This window comes from Lycorma delicatula, chromosome 3 (assembly GCF_047948215.1).
Source record: "Lycorma delicatula isolate Av1 chromosome 3, ASM4794821v1, whole genome shotgun sequence".
NCBI lineage: Eukaryota > Metazoa > Arthropoda > Insecta > Hemiptera > Fulgoridae > Lycorma > Lycorma delicatula.
Genome location: NC_134457.1, coordinates 63,029,470 through 63,050,119, shown reverse-complemented (window position 1 = coordinate 63,050,119; position 20,650 = coordinate 63,029,470). Strand labels below are relative to the sequence as shown.

General features: G+C 31.4%; 1 protein-coding gene across 7 annotated transcripts in view; it reads left to right on the top strand.

Annotated features, from left to right (window-relative positions):
* LOC142321651 (uncharacterized) overlaps nt 1–20,650 on the top strand; it is a 58,168-nt gene that overhangs the window by 27,496 nt on the left and 10,022 nt on the right. For 6 of the 7 annotated variants that reach the window (XR_012755689.1, XR_012755688.1, XR_012755687.1 and 3 more), the window contains 4 exons: nt 2,484–2,547; nt 5,283–5,345; nt 16,223–16,427; nt 17,696–17,848. Coding sequence is in view for 1 of the 7 variants with exons in the window: in XM_075359914.1 (XP_075216029.1) it covers nt 2,484–2,547; nt 5,283–5,345; nt 16,223–16,427; nt 17,696–17,780 (417 nt within the window). In the remaining 6 variants the exon portion in view is untranslated. Of the gene's footprint in view, nt 1–2,483; nt 2,548–5,282; nt 5,346–16,222; nt 16,428–17,695; nt 17,863–20,650 lie in introns of those variants that run through there. The other variant, XM_075359914.1, reaches the window with a different exon arrangement.

Here is a 20,650-nt window from a genome sequence, read left to right as displayed (position 1 = left end):
CACATTTTTTTTCCAAATATACTTAATAATTACTAATAACCAGTATTTTTAATTAGTATATATAATTTAAAAATACAAAGAACATACTACTACTAGTTTTTATTTAATCTATGTTAAAATACAGAACAGTAACTAAAAACAGTTATCAAAATCACTTTCTCAGTTTAGATCAGTAGTTAAATGTAAAACTTTAAAATGCTAGTTTTATCGCTTTCTTTAAAAAAATGATAAAAGTGAATGTAAGTAGTTTTTATCACCTTTTTTTTAAAATAATGTTCTGATATGTTTATATAATTCATGTGTGAGTAATTTTAATATTGTTTATAAACAGCTTTGTGAAAATTAGTATTGTGGCACGAATAGTTTTCATTAATTACAAAACCTCACTAATTATAAAACCTTTTTAATATTTTAATTAAATTAAAAAATTTTATTAATTATACTGGGTGTACAAAATGAATATCAGGTTTTTAATTTGTTATAATATTCTGTGGATGTTATGTACCTTTTTTTTTAAGGCTAGAAAAAAAAGAAAGAGAACAAGTTTTGTTGCACACATGGCCATAAATCGATTTCCTACCTTTCCACTAAATAGCACCACCAGCAAAGATTTCTAAATAGAAAACATTCTGTTTTTTTGCAGTTTACTTTGTATCCTCCAAGTGGGAATATCATTCATTGATATAATCAGTTTGAAACAAATGGATGTCTGTGTAAAGGGAATAGTATACAGATTGACCAAGGATGTCTGAAGAAAATCTTGAACATTATCAGAGAGGCTTTCCTGGGAAGTCCTAGAAAATCTGCAAAGTAGGCCAGCAACAAAGTGATAATGTTGGTGACCAGAGTGTGGAATGTTTTAACCAAATGCATACTCTTGAAGTATGTGTTCAAACACAAAGTTAACACACATAATGTCCATATCTGGGGTCAGAAAATCACCATGAACTCTTAACAATGGGAAAAGGAACTCCCCAAAATTATGATGCATTTAAGGATGCCATGTGGTTGTCGTGTCGTCGTTTATGCTGATGACGCGCTGCCACTGATTGAAGGGGATTCGCATAATGAGGTAGAGTTCCGAGCTGCTCATGCTTGTGACACAGTCCGACTGTGGAGTCTCTAACATAAGATGATTTTCAGCCCAAAGAAAACCACAATGATGTTGCTTAAGGGCCGATTGGCTGCTTCCCGACGAATCCGTATTCGGATGGCTGGTCTCCTCATTCGGTACGTTATGACTCAAAATACCTGGGTGTTATCTTTGATGAGAATTTTCGGTTCAAGGAACATCTACAATATGTAGCAAAAAAAGGCCACTGATGTTTTTATGGAATCCGTAGAGACCGGGTGCGTGGCTTTCCTCCGGCGGTGGCAGTCCTGATCGTGATTTGGTAATGCCACGCGAGATACCATGATGGGACTGGGTGCAGTGCGGGGTTTGTACCCGGCTCCTGCGCAGACCGGAATTAGGTTACGTTCTCCTTGTTAGGTGACTTAAATTGGTCGACTTATTTGGGTGTAGGTCTGAATCTCTATGTTGCATAAGACATAATTTTGATTGGTATGATTATAGCACTGATTTAAATTTAAATTGGTTAGTTTTTTGAGGCATTCACAGTCACGAAAGGTGCTGTCAAATCTGGACTAGGCGCGGGGTTCGCGCTTCCGCGTTTTCGGTTACTTAGTTTGAGGAAATCATGTTAGGTTGGATGTGAAGATGTCTGTTTGAAGCCTACACGAAGACAAAATTTGATATCTATTTTACTGATGCAAATGTCTGCCGAGGCATTTACATCGATGGCATCCGAACCAAGGCCTGGCTGATGACTGTGAGATGTAAACATTTAGTGGGTCTGAAGACGACCTCCGATAAAGCCCCTTAGCGCTTGGAAGGGAGGGTTGATGTGGCGACTGGTAATGATACAAGGTGGGTGTCTTTTCCTGTACAGGGTTGGGATGCATCTTTGTGTGCCTCCTCATTGCCATAATTCTGTACAGGATTGGTTGAATGACATTTTCCTCCACCCCTGGATCAGTCAGCATGGACCAGTGAGAACTTGTTTACAGTACCCTTCAAGGCCACCCAATATGACCCCATGTAATTTTTTCATTTGGAGTTTTATAAAAGATCTTGTTTATGTGTCTGCTACCTACTGATCTACTCTATTTGAGACGTGGAATTCAGCAGCTACATATAACTCCAAGCATGCTGGTTAAAGTGTAGAACAAACTCTCCTATCAGTTGGATGCACACTGCATGATGAAAGGTGCCCAGATTAAAGCACTTTTATGAAAAAACTGTAAGAATTACTTTTTCATTTTATTTGGGATTCATTACTGTAAGCCAATGTTAAGAAATATTAAATAATTTTAAACCCTAATACTCTTCTTTGTACACTGTACTATAGACACAAAATCTATGTAATGTTATTTAATTCTTTTTATTTAGAATGAATGTTATTTTTCTATATTGTTTTCAGACTGCCCGTCAAGGAGAAATAGTAACTGTAAAAGTTCTTGGAATTTTTGCTCTTATTGATCAAGGTATCGATAAATTTTATTTATTTCAATATATTAATTTAAAATACATATGTTGTAAATTTCCATACTTACATATATTTATTTTTAAATATATATAATATTTATTTATTTACATATAACTTAAGGTGTAAAAAATTTGTAAATATTAAAACATAAAATTATATTTTACAAAAACAAAAATATGATTATTTCTTAATCTTGACAAATTAAAAAATAATAAAATATTGAACTTTTAGATAAAACTTATTGAACAATCAAATTAAACATAACTCTTTACTGAACTTCTACATAATTGATGTGCTGATTTTAACTTCAGATTGATGTTATGATTTTTCAAACATAGAAAGATCAATTTGTCAATCTTTCAAAAATATGGAAATAAATAATTATTTTTACTGAAAACTTTTTCCAGTATAAATAATTATACATAGTGTTTGCAATAATTTTTTTCAAAATTTTCAAAAAACTGAACCTTCTTCTATTTCACTGACATAATTCATAATTTTCCATTAGTCTAACAGTTATAAACAAATATGTTTTTCACTGACTATTTTTATAATAAAAATGTTTTTTTTTTTTTTAAATAGATTTTCATTTATATGTATGCGAAAAGTTAAGGAAGCCATGATACTGGTTCAATGATCTTGTTTTACAAAGTAAAGAAGTGTCTAGCTTTAAAAAAGTAATACTTGAGATGTTTTATTTGGTTTTAATAATTTTAAAGTTAGGGAAACAATATTTTTCAGGATTTATATTTGTGTAGTTAAGGAACAAAATATTTATTTTATAAAGTTTTTAAGAAGTATGTATTTTTCAACTTAAAATATAGCATTCAACTCTTTTTATCTGATCCCTAGTAAATCAATAGGACTTTGAAGACAAATAGTCTTCTTTTACCCGCCATTTTTGTGGATCAACTAGTGATTCAAATCTAAGTTTGTTTTGCTATTGCTGTAATTTTATAATAAGGAACAACAAATATAAAATAAGAAAAAATATACACTGAATATAAGTTCACACAAAACTGAAGGAAGGAAAAACTGAAGGAAGCAGATCCAATGAAACACAATTATCTGTATTTAAGTTGTGATTGACTTCTTACACATCAGATAGGATCATTCTAATTATTGTTATTTATGATTTAAAAATTAACATTATATATTATTTAAGTATTATAAAACAAAAGATGTATTAATCTTTATAGAGTATCTTAAATCTGTATGGGCAAAATTCTAATTTTTTAAATTCATTAGATATGTTTTTATTTCTTTAATGTTTTATTTCCTTCATGTTCTGTGCTGATGTTTTAACCTCAACATATTTACTACATCCTACATCTTCAATTATTTGTTTTGTATATTCCAGTCTTTGTCTTCCTCTTTAGCTTTTACCTTCTATAATTTCACAAATTAACTAAACCTTGATGTTTGTTCTTGGCCCACTGACCTAGTTTGTCTTTATATAAATTTCTGCCATTAATTCCTTTCCTCTCTTATTTCCCTTAAGATCTTTTCATTTTAAATTTTACCATCTTATTTAATTTTCAACATCTTCCTGCACACCACATTTATAAGGCCTCTACTCTTTTTCCCCTATTGTCTGTGTTTTACTACCATAAATCTCTGTGCTTCACACAAAATTTTCAAAAATTTCCTTCTAACCTCTACATCTGCATTTAACCCTAGAAGACTTCTTTTTTTTACATAAAAGTTATCCTAGCTTGTTTCAGTCTGCCCCTTATTTCTGTGATTTTATTACCTAAATTAAAGACTTCTGGCAGATGTGTTGTATTGTATTTTATCTCAATATTTAATTTCTGCTTCTGCTTTCTTCCACATAACAGTACCTTTTAGTCTTAATTATTTTCAAACTAAATTCTTTCCTAAGAAATAAGACCATGGAATTCAGAATTTCTTGTAACTCATTTTTGATTTCTGGTAAAATAATGTTACCTTTATTTATTTCCTCGAAAATCTATTTCACTATCAAAATTTTCCTTCAGTTCTTTGGTGGCTTCAACCATGTATAAGTTGAAAAAATCAGGAACAAACTACACATCATTGCCTCACTCCAATCTGAATTGAATCTTGTATTTCTTCATCTATTCTTACAACAGCCACATTATTGCAGTACAGATTGTAAACAAATATTCTTTTCTTATATATAAGCCCAATTTTCTTAAAATTTAAACATTTTATCTCATTCTACATTTTACATACAAAATGGCAAGAACCAGGTGACTTTATTCTTCTTAAGTCTAACTTCTAAAATAGTCAGAATAAACTTCCAAAACAGAGACAGAATAGTCTCCCTCATTCCTATGTTTTTTACAAATCTGAACTGGTCATCTAATACACCTTTGACTGATTTCTGTTCACCTTAGTTTATGACTGCACTCTGCCTTATAAAAGGACTGTAGACTGCATCAAATAAAAATATTCACATGAATAACTGTTAGTATCTGCAGGTTCTTCTTTTTTCCTGTTCTGGTTTTATCAAGGATGATTTAGTAACTTATATCCAGTAAACTTTTGTAGTCCTAAAGAACATTATGAAATGCCTTTCATTAGTAAACGTTATATATTATATGTAATGTTTATAATTTCTAGACACTATATATTTAACAAACAATTCTAAAAAAATATATATTTACAATTCTAAACAATATATATATATATATATATTTATTTATTTATTTTGAATTAATTATGAGTGTCATTTGTACTTTTTTCTTTTAGGAGAAACAGACTGGAAAGTTTTAGCCTTAAATGTAAATGATCCAAACGCAAATCAGCTGAATGGTAAATTATTATTTATAATTGCTTATATTATAGTTATTTGTTTATCCAAGTATTATTTATTTTCTTGTGCATGTGTGTGCAGTTTCTCTTGTTTACTTATAGGCATTAATTAAGTAAATGTGTAATAAACTTGTAACTCAAATTGCAAAAAAGAATTTATAAACTTTTTTCTAGTTTTATATTAAAAGTACATATGCTTAATCTAGTCTCTGGAGTACAAATAAAAATAAAATCACAATGAAAACCCTAACATAATTAAATGAAGCTACTTTCCCTATTGTAATCAGTAAATCGGAAACGGACATCAAATTGTTAGAACATAATCTGGAATAGTTCAAAATTTCTAATCTAGAAAAGTTTTAAGGTACAAGGATTCATAATATTGCAATAAGAACATTGGTTAAAGAATCACTCAATTATATTTAGGTATAATTGAGCCCTAATTATATTAGGGTTCTTGGTTTTAAACGAATATCATTAATATAAATTTATTTAACATTGCCCAGCAATTGTAACTGTTATAATTATTTGGTAGCACAGACAAATATTACTTCTGTTTATTAAACATGCACAACTTTCTAATAATCAATTATTTATTACCTGAATTTGTCACTTAGAAACAATAAATAAAATTTGTAATATTTTGTTTTTTTTTAAGAAAATCACACTGTAAATTTAGTTGACATATTCTGATACAACCATAAACGGAATATGTTAATGCTAATGCATAACAGTGTACTGTTTTATATATGACTTGGGTGCCCTAGTCAAATGTTTTCATTAAGTGTACTTCTGGCAGTTTTAAAATTTTGGGTTTTTACAAAGGTTTGGTCACTTGAAAATCATTTCCTAGAATCCCTCTTTCATAAATTTTTGTACTGCTGTTGTTATATACTGTGTCCATAATTATTCAGTCGCATATGTATTAACATTGTAAAACGTAAATTAAACAGATGAGAAAAAGTAAAAATTCTAAACAAAATACCAACTTAATTAGATGAAAAGGCTTTTTTAACTAGAAACCATACACAAAAATCAGACAGTTAATATGTTAACTTAACACCACATTATTATATCTTTTACTCACTACTGCAAAAGTTTGTAAAAATCAATAAATTGTATTATTTCATGGATTAAAATAAAGTCCTTATATTTATATAAGAAATTGTAATGTGTATTGATTTGATGAATAATTAGCCCACTAAAATTTTGACTCAAGATAATTCCCTATTCTAGTTGGTTAAAAATTTACAGTTTCTGAATGCTTATATGTATAAGCCATTATCATTGATAAAAAACAGATTTGGATTTGGAGTTTGGTGTTCACAGCATTTGTTTAGTAATGCAATTGGACAAGTATATTCAAAATTTTGTGCATTCTTATTGGCCAGAATTATTTACTTTTGAGACTGATTACAAAGTGAGGAATGGTTGGTTTTCTGTGTATTCTAATTGGTCTGTTCCTTTTAGTGCTGCGATTGGTGTAAATATGTTTTGGTCAAAATATTTTGATTATTGATCCATGTGATTGTTTAAGAAGTTGCAGTATTCAGACTGGTTGGAAATTGGTGTGAAACCATACCAGATTATTAGAAGACGTCCATAAAGGGGACAGTAAAACTTAATTAGAATCTGTTATATGCTAGTATTATCATTGATTAGTGTTATTGGTTTCAGTTTGTGAGAATTGGGATCATTTTTCTTGGTTTGGTCGTATTTCATTCTGTTTACGTACATTCATTGTTATAAGGGAACAAACTTTCAATATATTTACAATCAAATATCAATGATTTTGAAAGTAGTGATTGTTGATGGCTTTTTTTTTTATTAATTTATAGATATTTGTAATGTTCAGTCGGTATAAACTTTTCAGTTACACAAACTATAATAGTCTATGAATGTATAATTAACATTTTCCAATGAAAATATATATATATATATATCCAAATAACTTTTAAGAAATAAACATTAAGAAAAAACATTTTTAGAGAGAATAAATCTAGTCAAAGAAGTTATTCATAATCTTAAGTTAAACACCATAAAAGAAAAATATTGAAACTCCAAATATGCACTTCAAAAAAGACAATTTGTTTGTGAGAGAAAAAAACACCTGTAACAGTCCATTATTTAACATTATCACTTCACAGTTTATGATCAGCAGATTATGATATGCCCGTTTGATAACACAAATGTTCTATAAAAACGTGAATATTGCTAATCTGATATATTTTTTCTAAATGAAGATTAATTGTAAAATGAATTAGTCTACTGCTTCGAAGTCATCCATTTGTTTTAATTTGAAAAAAGCAACCAGTGTTAATAAGCAGGGTGATGATAAATTATTCAGCGCATTCAAATTTTTCAGGTGTTAATTAAAAAATAACAAATCAGTTTACTTAGATGCATGTTTTATTGTTAAACAGAGCATTTTAGACAGTTTTGTTAATAGCAGTTATTAACTTCAAACAAACAAATTTTTTTTTTAGTTCATTGATGTTGACAACCTTCACTGCATACACTCTGTCTTTTCTAGGCATTTACTAGTTTTTAATAATAGTGTCATTTGGTGAAAATTTATTTGATTTTTGTCCCTTGATAACAGCCACCTAACATGCGTAAAAAGAATGAAATATGACTCAAACACAATTCTAATCCCCCAAAGTAAAGCCGATAAAAATAAACCAATCACAACACACATTCATCCTTGCATATCGCAGATTACATTTAAGTCTCACCACCTCCACAGATTTCTTCTTCTTTTTTTTGATCCCTTAACAAACGTATGGGCGTGAGGGTGAGCTCAGAGCCAGTATGTTGTTGTGGGTGCTGCTGGAAAATAAGCATTGCATACAATATTTTTTCATTGTTTCTGGATGGTAGCTGCGAGTTTTGTATCAGCTACATTCAGTCTTTGGTGGTTGTATTCAAAGTTCAGCTGTAGATTGTTCGTTAAACCAAGCCTGATTGTGTAATTTTGCTGACAATCACACAATGATACACCTAGTATTCGCTGTAGGCATCGCATTTGGAACACTTCTAATTTGTTTAGGTCTTCTTTCAGTACTGTCCATGTTTCTGATTCATATAGCAAGACTGGTAATATGATTGCCTGGAACAGCCAGATCTTTGTCTTCAAGGTTACATTTCGTTTCCTCCATAAGCACCAGTTCAGTGGTTGGAAGGCAGCAGTTGCCTGGCCAATCCTGCCGCGGACTTCTGTGGATGATGAAATCTTTTCTTGGATTAATGACCCAAGGTATTTGAAATTGTCAACCTGCTCAATTTGTATTCCAGCCAGATAAACAGCAGATGGTGAGCTATCAGTCACTAGAACCTAGGTTTTTTCAGCAATAATTTTGAGACCGTTTGGCAGTGCTGCACACACAATGTCGTACAGAATGTCTGTCACCTTGGCTACATCATCCACAAATATAGTGCTACCATCGGCAAACATTAGGTCTGTCACAAAAATAAATACTTACATGTATTAGCAATAAGGGCAAGATGACACAGCCTTGCCTTACACCAGTTTGTACTGGAAATTCATCAGACAGTACATTATGAATGCACATGTGCCTGCTACAGTCATTGTTTGTTTCTGTGAGTAGTTGGATGGTTTTGGCAGACGTAAGTTCAGACTTGAGTGCCGCCCATAGTGCTGTCAAATGCTCCATTAAAATCTATAATACAATGACTTTTCGTTTCCCACAGCATATTCACTCTTCCAACATTTGTCTAAGAGTGAAAATCTGATCGCAGCAGCCTCTATCTAGGCGAAAGCCAGCCTGTTCTTTCCTAGACAGTTGGTTCTGATGTTTCTGTAGTCGAGTTTGGATGATTCTCGTAAAAAATTTTCCAATTATCGATTGGGAGGCTTATTCCACAGTAGTTGTTGCATTCGCAATTGTTACCCTGCTTTAGTATCAGTATAACAACCACTTGTTTCTATGCTGTAGGAATTTTCTCCATAAGCCATATTAGTTGTTGTGACTGTATGCGATTGACAAGGATATCACCACTTGCTTTTAGCGCTTCAGCTGTTACTCCATCAATCCCAGTCACTTTGTTGTTTTTTGAGTTGTTTTATCACTATTTTCACCATCTACTGTTGGTACAGCATCAGTGGCTTGGTCTTCCAGCAGTTCCACACGTAAGAATATGATTGATCAATCAAAAAGTCATAACATCATACCAATCACAGCTGGAAAAAGGAACTGGCCAATTACTAGGTAGTAAATTTCAACTAATCACACTCCCTGTTTTTTAACCAATCGAATGTGTAAATAAAATTAATCAACTGGAACACAACAATTTTTGACCGATAAAATTGATATCGTCCCTGAATTGTTAACACTACATTATATACAATCACAAAACTACTTTTTATCAGACAAAAAGACTGAGAACCATCTAGACAAGAATTAATTTTGACCAAACACAAGAGAGAGAAATATCACCATTATTTTATGCGATAAACGTAACAAAAATATTTGTTAACCAATCCAAATCCATTTATGATTTGGTATGAAGGTATATGTATTTACAACACACTGTATAAATATATTATAAGATTTCAGTTTAATACGTAAAACAATTTATTCCATAGAACTAGAACTTTTCAACAGAAGCATAATAGAAACTGTTTGTAGGCGATAAATTAGCATATTAGCAGTAAGATTTTTGTGTATGAGTCAGAATCAACAACGATATCTTTAGCACTTTAGAGGACAGGATATACATTTTTTTGAATTAGAGATATAAATTTGTAGTTTATTTTATATATTTCTTTTATGAATTGAAAAAACTAACAGCATGTAGCAATCTTAAATATGTATTGTTAGCTGGAAAGGAAAGTTGATGATACACAAGTCATGTCACAAAAAAGGAAATGTTGCAGATTTTACACAAGGATGATTGAGGATGATATGTATGAATGTAAATGTAGTGTAGTCTTGTATAGCATCAGGTTGACCATTCCTGAGATCTGTGATTAATTGAAATCCAGCCGCTAAAGAACACTGAATCCATGATCTAGTATTCAAGTCTGTATAAAAGTGGCCTTTACTAGGATTTGAACCTTCAAATAAACACATATCTTTCAATTAACTATAGATCTCAGGAATGGTCAACCTGAGACTGTACAAAACTGTGCTTCATTTTACATTCATAAACACGATCTTCCACTGACCATTTAGTGTCATTGGAGACAGCTATTCAAAACGCTTTCCTACTACGCCAGCGCCTCGTCGTTATCTTCTTTGAAATCAGCCAGATTTTTGACACGGCTGGCGCCATGGTATTCTACGCATCCTCAAAGAATGGGGAGTCAAGGGGAATATGCTTGCTTTTATTAGAGGTTTCTTAAATGACCGAACTTTCTGTGTTCATTTTGGGGATTCTCTCTTGGGTAGCATCATCGTGGAGAACGGAGTACCTCAAGGAAGTATATTAAGTGCCACCTTATTTTCTACAGCCATCAAACAGTATTACTAAATGTGTGCAGCCACTTCCTCATCTGTTTTATTTGTTGATGATTTTGGTATATATATATATTACGCCTCGTACTACTATAGAACACTGCATCTCGCCTTGAAGCTTGGTCCAAGGTTACTGACTTCACCTAACAAAACAAAATATGTTTTCTTTTCTCGCCTGTGGGACCCTTTTATTCCGCAAGTCTTTCTCAAAGAAGAGCTAATTGCTAACTGTCCTTATGTTAAGTTTTTAGGTTTATTTTTTGATAGCCGATGCTAGTTGGTCAAACACATCAAACAATTAAAAACGAAATGTTCCAAAGTTCTAGTTATGCTGCGAGTCCTTAGTCCAACACCAGTTGGAGAGCCGACAAGTCATGTATATTGCGTTTTTGTTATTCTTTAGTTCGTTCCCGTTAAGATTATGGTTCTGTCACCTACTCTTCAGCACGTCATATCGCACTTAAAATGCTGGATGCTGTGCATCATGCTTTCCTTCGTCTTGCTACAGGTCCCTTTGGATCAAGCCCTTTCGCAAGCATACTTGTTGGCTGTGGTGAGTCATCACTTTGGGATAAACGGGACCAGCTTTTAGCATGTTATTCTGCCCGTCTTTAAGGACATCCGAATCACCTGATTTGTAAATACAAATTATTTTTGTATTGCGAATTCTCATTTATATAGGTATGAGAATATACATATAGGTATGGGGGACCATCCACGTTATACAGCACCTACAGATGTTCATACACGGCTTTTATTACACCTATTAAATATTGAGTCACCTTCTATTTTTCCAACTTATCCCTGTTCATATCCTCCATGAAAAATCAACCCTATAAATCTTAATTTTGATACAATAAAAATCAACAACTCCTTTTGTGCTTCAGCAAATGTTTTACCAATCTCTCTCAGACAAACCCAGACGGAGTAGTATTCACGGATGGATCGAAAGAGAATGATATGGTTGGATGCGCATTTGTAGTTAATGACAGAACCTGTATATTTGGCCTACCTAGTATTACAAATGTCTTTACTGCTGAACTATACGCTACTAATAGGGCTTTTAATATCATTAACCCAGAATATCAAAATATCCTTATTTGCAGAGATTAGTATAGTGCTGTCCAACCTTAAGAAGTTTTGTATTCTAGACATCTCATCGTCACTGAAATCTATTATGCAATCGCCGAGTTGAACCATCGCAACACACAAGTGATTTTTTTGCTGGATCCCTAGCCACATGGTAATTCCGGGTAATGAACATGAAGATTCTGCTGCTAAAGACGCATGTAGTCAACCGTCCTTCACCACACGTATTACAATATTAATTTTAAGTGATAATTTAGCTGTGATATTAGTTGTAAGTTTTTAGTGATATTTTATCTGTTATTAGTGTGTGTATTAGTTTTTTTTTTATATTTTAGTTTTAATCTTTCTTTAGTTCTTTGTTTATGTTTTTACAACGTATTTTTTCCGGCCGTTAATAACATATCATCTCCCTCAAAAAAAGTAAATAAAAAATTATGCCGTTCGTACCTACAATAGGCTAGAACTACTATTTGTGACGACTAACAAAACTGGCTGTCCAATTTTTAAAAAAATTGAGATTTTACTTTTGCATTATAAGTTGGTAACCCTGGCATCAGAATCTGAGAGTTTATTTTCAAAACTGGTCATGTACAATATTTTAAACAATAATAAAAAATGAGGTTTTTCTCAAAAACGGGCTATGTCCACAGTCAGTTACTTTCAGAACTTGCCTTGTCCTTTCAGTTAAAAATTCACCATGCCCATTGCATAACCTAATGAATACTTCTAATAGATTCTCAAAGCTTGCCATGTCCCTTCCAAACTATAAAATTTGTTTTTATTTCAAAGAAGGTTATTAAAATATTACTAAAAAGAAATTAATATTATTTAAATTATATAAAGATTATATTACATTAATATAATATAATAAAAGTTGGAAAAATGTCAGCTGATTTAATGACCAGTTATTTCAGCTGATTTAATGACTTCTGTAACACTGTAGCTGTTAGACGCAATCGTTGTGAAAAAGACATTTAAGTAATTATCTTTAGTTTGACTAGTTTTGAATTGATTTTTAAAGGTGTTTGCTGTAATGGACAGTGAAAAGAATGTTGCATTTAAGCCTGGAAAGGGCAGGAAAAAAGCAAAAAGATCCAACAAAGTGGAAATCTAATATCAGGAAAAAATGAGGTTAGTATGAACATGTTTATTTTTTTCCTACTTGTTTCTAGATGATGATCCTCAATAAAAATAAATATTGAAATCATAAAAATATTTGATTTTTGAGTATGTAAACATTGGTTTGTTAGGTAAATTAAAATCAATTTAACAAGTTTCTTTCTTCTTGTTACAGACATTCAAGAATTCATCCACCTGTCATGCCAGATTGTGGTCATAGAACTGCTGCTTATCAGTGTGGTGAGTTAACGATCCGAGATATCAATCATTTTAATAAAATCTTTTATTCTAAACCGGAAAAAATACTTCAAGATTGTTTTATTTTAAAGTATACCAGTGCTTCTTTTTCAAGTCGACCAAGATCAAGGAAAAATTCTTTATTATTAGAATTTAAAAAATCCTGCTCTATCAAATACTATGTTGAACGAGCAGTAATAAACACAACGAGTAAGAAAACTTCTGTTCCTGTTTGTAGGCAAGCGTTTCTTAATGTCTTACAAGTATCGAAGGATAGAGTTCAGCGAATTTGTAAGAATAATTTACTCCTGGGTACTGTGCCCAAAGAAAATCGAGGTGGAGATCGCTACTTTTAACAAATTTTTAGCGAAGAAGGAAGCAATGAAAAATTTCATTGTTAAATTACAGCCACTAAAAAAACATTATTGTTGGGGAACATGTAATGGTAGAGAATACCTATCTAGTGATCTTAATATTAGCAAGCTCTGGAGGTTTTATAATAATTCCATTCCACCTAATATACAGGTTAAAAAATCATATTTTAGAAAATATTTCAATAACAATTTTAATATTGGTTTCGTTAAACCTTCAATTGACGCTTGTTCACATTGTATTACGCTTAAAGAAATGATTAAAAAATCAGATCAGTCTCACAAGATGAAATACATGACTGAGCTATGAATTCATAAGCTGAGAGCTTCAGCATTTTATGATATGTTATGACAGGAAGTAGATTGCACCAAAATTCTTTTATCCTATGATTGTCAGAAAAACTTCGTTTTGCCTAAGGTGGCATACCAATCAGCTTATTATTCCCGCCAACTTTACTATTATATTTTTACTGTTTGTGTGGGAAATTCTAAAACACAGCAAAGCAAGGACATTGTTTTCTTATATGTTTGAAAGGAAACAGATGCACCTAAGGCTTCTAATCAGATTGCCTCAGCATTATACCATCGTTTGTATAACATCCTCTTCAATGAAGAAGTAAGTGAAGTTATTCTGTTTGCTGACGGATGTGGGGGGCAGAATAAAAATACAGCCGTCATAGCTCTGATTTCCTATTTGATAATTAATAATGCTCCAAAGTCAGGACAAACAGTTTGTTTGGTCTTTCCTATGGTCGGTCATTCATTCCTTCCTCCTGACCGTGTCTTTGGCTGCATAGAAAAAGTTATTAAAAACAAAGAAACAATCATTTTACCAGATGAATACTTAGAAATCTTCAACGATCATGGAACCGTTGTTAGACATAGAGAAGATTCTAAAATCTATGATTGGAAATCAGCAAAACTATCAATTTTTAGGAAAACACAACAGTGGCATTTCAAATTTAATGCCTCCAAGCGATTCTTCCTTAAAATAAGTAAGGTTCCTGGTGGAATTCTCATACTTGGGGAACAGAATTACAGATCAAATATTGGAGTTTATAAAGGCGTTTGTAAAAGGGGTAAGTCTATCAATAATATGGAGGTACATGAAGTTAACAAGAAGAATGTTGTCAAAAAGGTTAAGCTTACTGATGTTGACAAATTGTTGTCAAAACATTTTGGTAATGAGTGGCGAGAAATAGAGACTTTACAGTGGTATAAAGATGTAATTGACAATCCTGTTTCTCTGGCAGAAAATGATTTTGAAGTGGAAGAAAATCAATGTGAATACCATGAAGATGAAGAACCAACTGTTTAAAAATGTTTCAATTTTTATATTATATTTTTAATTGTTATAAAATGATGTTATTTTATTGCTGTTGTTATTGCTGTTGTATTTTAAGTGTGTCAGTAATATTTTCTTCAAACATAACTCTATGCATTTTGTAGTTCTGTTATTTAATTAGACTGATTTTGTATACTTTTTAAAGAATAAAAATGTTTTGTTTTATGGCAATATAATTTAATAAGTTTTTTTGTAAGCCTCAAAACCAGCTAAGTCCGCATAGGTTAAAAAAGAACCTGCCATGTCCAAACATTATTGTCAAAACCAGCCATGTCCTATGCTTTTTCCTTAATAACTTGAGAAATTATGAATAAATTTTTATAATACATAAGGAATCTGTCCATTATTCATCTTAATGAAACAATGTGAGCCCAAGAAATAATGTAAAGCTCCACAATTGTCAGTAATAAGAAATGCTCATTATCTCAAACTCATTTAGCATGGACATAGCAAGTTTTGTTATTAGTCAACACATTTTTAAGATGGGGGCTGATTATTCTAATACCTGCATACATTTTTTCTCTCAAAGTTTCGAGTCCTGGGATAACCAAATTGTTGCTCCAAAGAAATTACAATACATTGGTAGTCTTTATAAATTCAACTGGCTTTATTTGTTATTGAGCAGTGACAAGTATGTGGATAATGAACACTTGGCAAAAAGATGTTCAGACATCTTGCCAAAGAGAGAACCCCCTCAAAAGCTAGTCATAAAATTAAAAGTAGGTGTGGTGATTAAAATTTTGTATCTATAATGTAAAATATAAATACAACAAACAATATTAAATTAATATGCAAGTAAGCTAAATATGTAATATTCAAGGGTTTTTTAGAATGTTCGAAACCTAACAAAGAAAACACAAGATTTTTCGTAATATTTCAGTGTAATCACATTACTATTTGATGACCATTACACCAATTATTTTCCAACTTCTAATACCCTCAGTATATTGCAATTTGACCAACTCTGCAAAATAAGAAATTGTCTCAGCTTTGACTTCATCATTTGAAGTGAATCTTCGTCCAACAAATCATTTCATATAATTATAAATGTTGAGCTTTTTCTGGTAAGCCCTGCATAGGATTCTTGTTATTCACGAGAAAAGCTATTCCAGTTTTTAGGAATGACTTGTTTCTTTTGCTAAATGCCTAATACTGTTTTAATCACAATACTTTATATACATACTTTTTATTTATTCCACTTTTGTTAACTAAGTAAAGAAATAAAGATGTGTTTTCTAGATGTATGTGATGTTCAGAAAAGGTTTCCTAATCTTCTTGAGGAATTAAAGGAATGGTTCAAAACATACAAGATGCCAAAAATTACTACAATTGGACTGAATGAAGAAATAAAAGATCGTCAGTTTGCTCATAGTATCATTAATGAAACCAATTGCCACTGGAAACGTATGATATTATCAAACTGTGTTACTACCACAATTTGTCGGTAAATATGTTTTCATAATATTTTTAATTATGTTTGAAACATAAGTTATAGAGTAGTTAGGTAGTTAATAAATACATATTTAATATAAAAAAAACTTAAAATTTTGTAACAGTATTTTTAATTTCTCAGTAATAAGAAAGAAGTGTAAAATTACTTTTACACTTAAAAGTAATAAAAATAATTTTATGTTGGGAAAACAAAAATAATTAAAATTATTAAAAATAATTTTTTTAATAATTACAACATTTTTATAACATTTTTATGACATTTTTAACAAACAACTTTGTCGGAAATAGTTTATCATAATCTGTAGGAAACGTTTGACCTACTGGGAATATCATATACTGCTTGGCAATGATATATTTCTAAACCTATATCATATTATAGAAAGCCTCTTATAATAGTAAGATGTTAATAACAATAATGAATTAGTTTGTACCTGTACATTTGGCAATATTAAAAAAATTAATATTATTTTAAAGGCAGAAGAGTACTTATCTTCTGGATTTGTTTGTATAAATAAAATTTATTTTATTTAGAAATAGAAAACTTTTTTAAAACCAATTATTAGCACATATTTTTAAACTGAAGCTTATAAAAAACTTAACCTGTGCTTTGGTTAGATTTGCTTTATTTAATCTACTTTAGAGATTAAAGCAAGGGATCCTAAACAGGTGCCATTAGATGGAATTCGAATCTGCTTTTGAAAGATCTTTGCTGTTTAAATCTGATTCTTCAAAACTAGGTGGTTAAACAAATCACCAAATCCAATCACTAAACTCAGCATTTCCAGCAGCAGTCTCTGAAGAAGCTTAAAATAGGTGTAAAAAAACATCTTACCTCTTTACTATCTTACCTAATATGTAAAAAAATATTAACGTTCATGTTACATCATGGTTATCAAAATGTAAACTACCCTCCATTTACTGAAAAAATAAGGAACATGCTGAACTTTCAGTCATTAAACAAGATCATTTAAGTTAGTAAAAAATGAGTTGATGATGATTAGTTTTATAATTTTTCCTGATCAGCATATGTTTTGATCTTTTAAAAATGATTAATATTATTAATTTCTACAGAAAAAACTTATAATGAAATCACTAAATTTTGTTTTCACCATGGTATCGCTTTTATTCTGTAAAAGTTTATCCCATTAACCGAAATTAATAATTACTTCTTAATGAAAATACATTTACTCTTTTAAATAACATTTATATTTGTTTTATAATCATTTTATCTAGTTTAACATAATTAATTTTTATTTTCAGGGAAAATTTAAGTGTTACTGGTAGTCCATTTAAAAAGCCAATAGAAGACATTTTGTGTAACATTCCAGAAATGTGTCGATCTTAATTAGACATTATATTTTTATGTAATAAATGACTGTAATCTTTTTTCTTCCTACAAGAAATTAAATCAAAGTTAGTAAAATGTTTATTAATACTTTTAGTCAGAAATTATTAATTCATTAATATGTATCCTAGTTAACTATACAAGCAGCAATATAGGATTCGTATATTTTTTCACCTTCTATTTAAAAACAAATCTCTGAAGGAAGATTTGTAGTACCTGATTCTACTGAAATTATTTTATACTGCATTATCTCGTATTTCAGTCAACTTCAAAGATGAGCTAATACTCAGATGACTTCAAGACTTCAAAGATGAGATTTACTCAGAATTTTCTGAAACACACAAGCCCATACACAGATATATATATTAATATAAACCAAAATATACAAAATATTTCAAGTTGATTATGTGAATTTTAGTGTGCTTTTATACCACGTATCAGCTTGTGGTTTGAATTACCACTCATATTTTTGCCATAAAAATTTATTTACTTCTTTTTCACAGAACCTTTTTAATTAACTATTTTATACTTGAATATTCATATTTAATTTTAAAAAATGGATGTCTTGTTTTCACTTTTTTAATAAAAATTACAAATGACTTTATGAATTTTATTTTAAGAAAGGATAATTTGATTCTGTACAAATTTATTTAGCTCTTAGTAAATGGAGCCAGAGTTGTTTAAATAGATTAAAAGCAAGGCACGGAATTCGTCAGCTTATAATTGAGGGTGAAAAATTAAGCGCTGATAGTCAGGTTGTATCTGACTATTGTGATAAATTTATTTAAAAAATGAAAGGTCTTAATTTAAGTAGTGTGGAGGTGTATAACTGTGACGAAACAGGATTATCATGGAAAGCGCTTCCTAAGAAAACCTTAGCATCTTCTAACAAGAGCTCTGCGGCTTACCAAGTAAGGAAAGAATACATCTCTATTCTTGTATGTTCTAACGTAAGTGGTTGTCATCGACTTCCTCTACCTGTTATTGGCAATTCAAAAAACCAGAGAGTTTTTTTAAACCTATATATCGTGACTTATTACCTACCGGTGAAATACTTTTCGCAACGGAGTGCTTGGATGATGCAAGAAATATTTAGCCAGTGGTTTTACGACTGTTTTGTGCCTGAAGTCCAGCGACATCTTAGAGGAAATAATTTACCAAAAAAGGCATTACTTGTGATGGATAACCCTTCTTGCCATCCGGTCGACAAACTGGAAAACACTAGATGGCAATATAGTTGCTGTATTTCTTCCAGCAAACACAAGCTGTTTATTCCAGCCAGTGGACTAAGGGGTCATAGTAAGTATGAAGCGACGTTATAAAAAATTATTAATGCAAAATTTAATCTTCTGTGAAAATGAAATACAGGTAGAAGATTTTTTAGAAAAAAGTACACCATAAAGGATGCAGTAATACAATATTGCCAACACTTGGCAAGACATCCCATAAAAAAGATTGAAGTTCAGCTGGAATAAACTTTGGCCTGACAAGCTACCAGAACCACAAACTGAAGAAGAAAATGCAGACAAAAATTTTAAATTGAAAGCAATTTGTAACAGCATTCCTGGTTTACATTATGTTACAAATGAGGAGATAGAAGAACAGGTAAGATTAGATGACACAAATTTATGTTACGAAATATTAAATAATGAAGAAATTGTTATTCATATTAAAAATAAAGAAAATTTAAAGAAAGGTGCTGAGAATGAAGAATTCGATGATAATGCAAATGAGAAGTCGTGGAGATGCTGATGAGATGCATAGAATGGTATTGCATTCAAAAAGAAACACAGGAGGCGAAGTTAATTTCTACACAACAAGTTCGTCAATTTGCATTAGAAAATGAAAGGAACGTTAAGGTGCAAATAAAAATTACAGATTACTTTAAAAAGTAAAATGAAGTATAAATATGCAAACATAAATTTAAATACAGTACAGTAAGCCTACAATGTTCTGTAGTTACTGTGTGTTAATCTTTGACTCGCATATTTTTTTTTTTTTTATGTGTTATTGATGAGTCACAGGAATGTCATTTACGCATCAAAAGCGAGGTGCCACGGGAATGAGCCAACAACCAACCCCAGCAGAACCCTACCAAACACATCAAAAACCAATTCACCATCTTCTGTGGGGGTTTTATGTCTTCTGTCGTGTAAGTAGCTGTTAATAATTCCAAGAATCATCTTGGAATTATTAACAGAGAGGAAATTATTAAGAGTATACTCAGTACGTCAATAATCGTCGGCCATTGGAGACTACCAAAGGCGTTCCTGACGTCTAGGAGGACCACTAACGAGATCCTCCGTCGACGCTTGGTGCCACTACTCCGATCTCGAGCCCATTCAGTTACGTGTTTCAACGCGTCAGTTGTGGACTTAACCCTAACAAAGCCACATTGACCAGGGGAAAGTCACCCTTTGTTTCCACCTCACACCAGAGCTTGTGAATGATAAGTATCTCTAACAGCTTGCTTAGATTGCTGAGCAGGTATATCAGATGATATAAGATACCTCTCCCAAGCATGTCACCCTTCTTTAGCACCAGGACCAACCGCACTTCCTTCCTACAGGAAGGGAAACGACAGCTCTCCAGAGCAATTTATAGGCGTCCAGTTCGACCCAAGGATGTCTTGTCACCATTACTTTAACAACAGATCCAGGGACCTCGTCCAGCCCCGGATTATTACCTGCGCTAATTCTCTTGGCTGCCAGTCTCATCTCCTACTATATTTCAATCTTTAGTGAAAGAAAAAAATTACACTTATACAAGTGAACAAAAGTGTTTACAAAATTACACTTTTACAAGAATACAAAACCGATATCTAACAATTTGAGAAAAAAATCTGTATGCATAATTCATATTAATTAAGA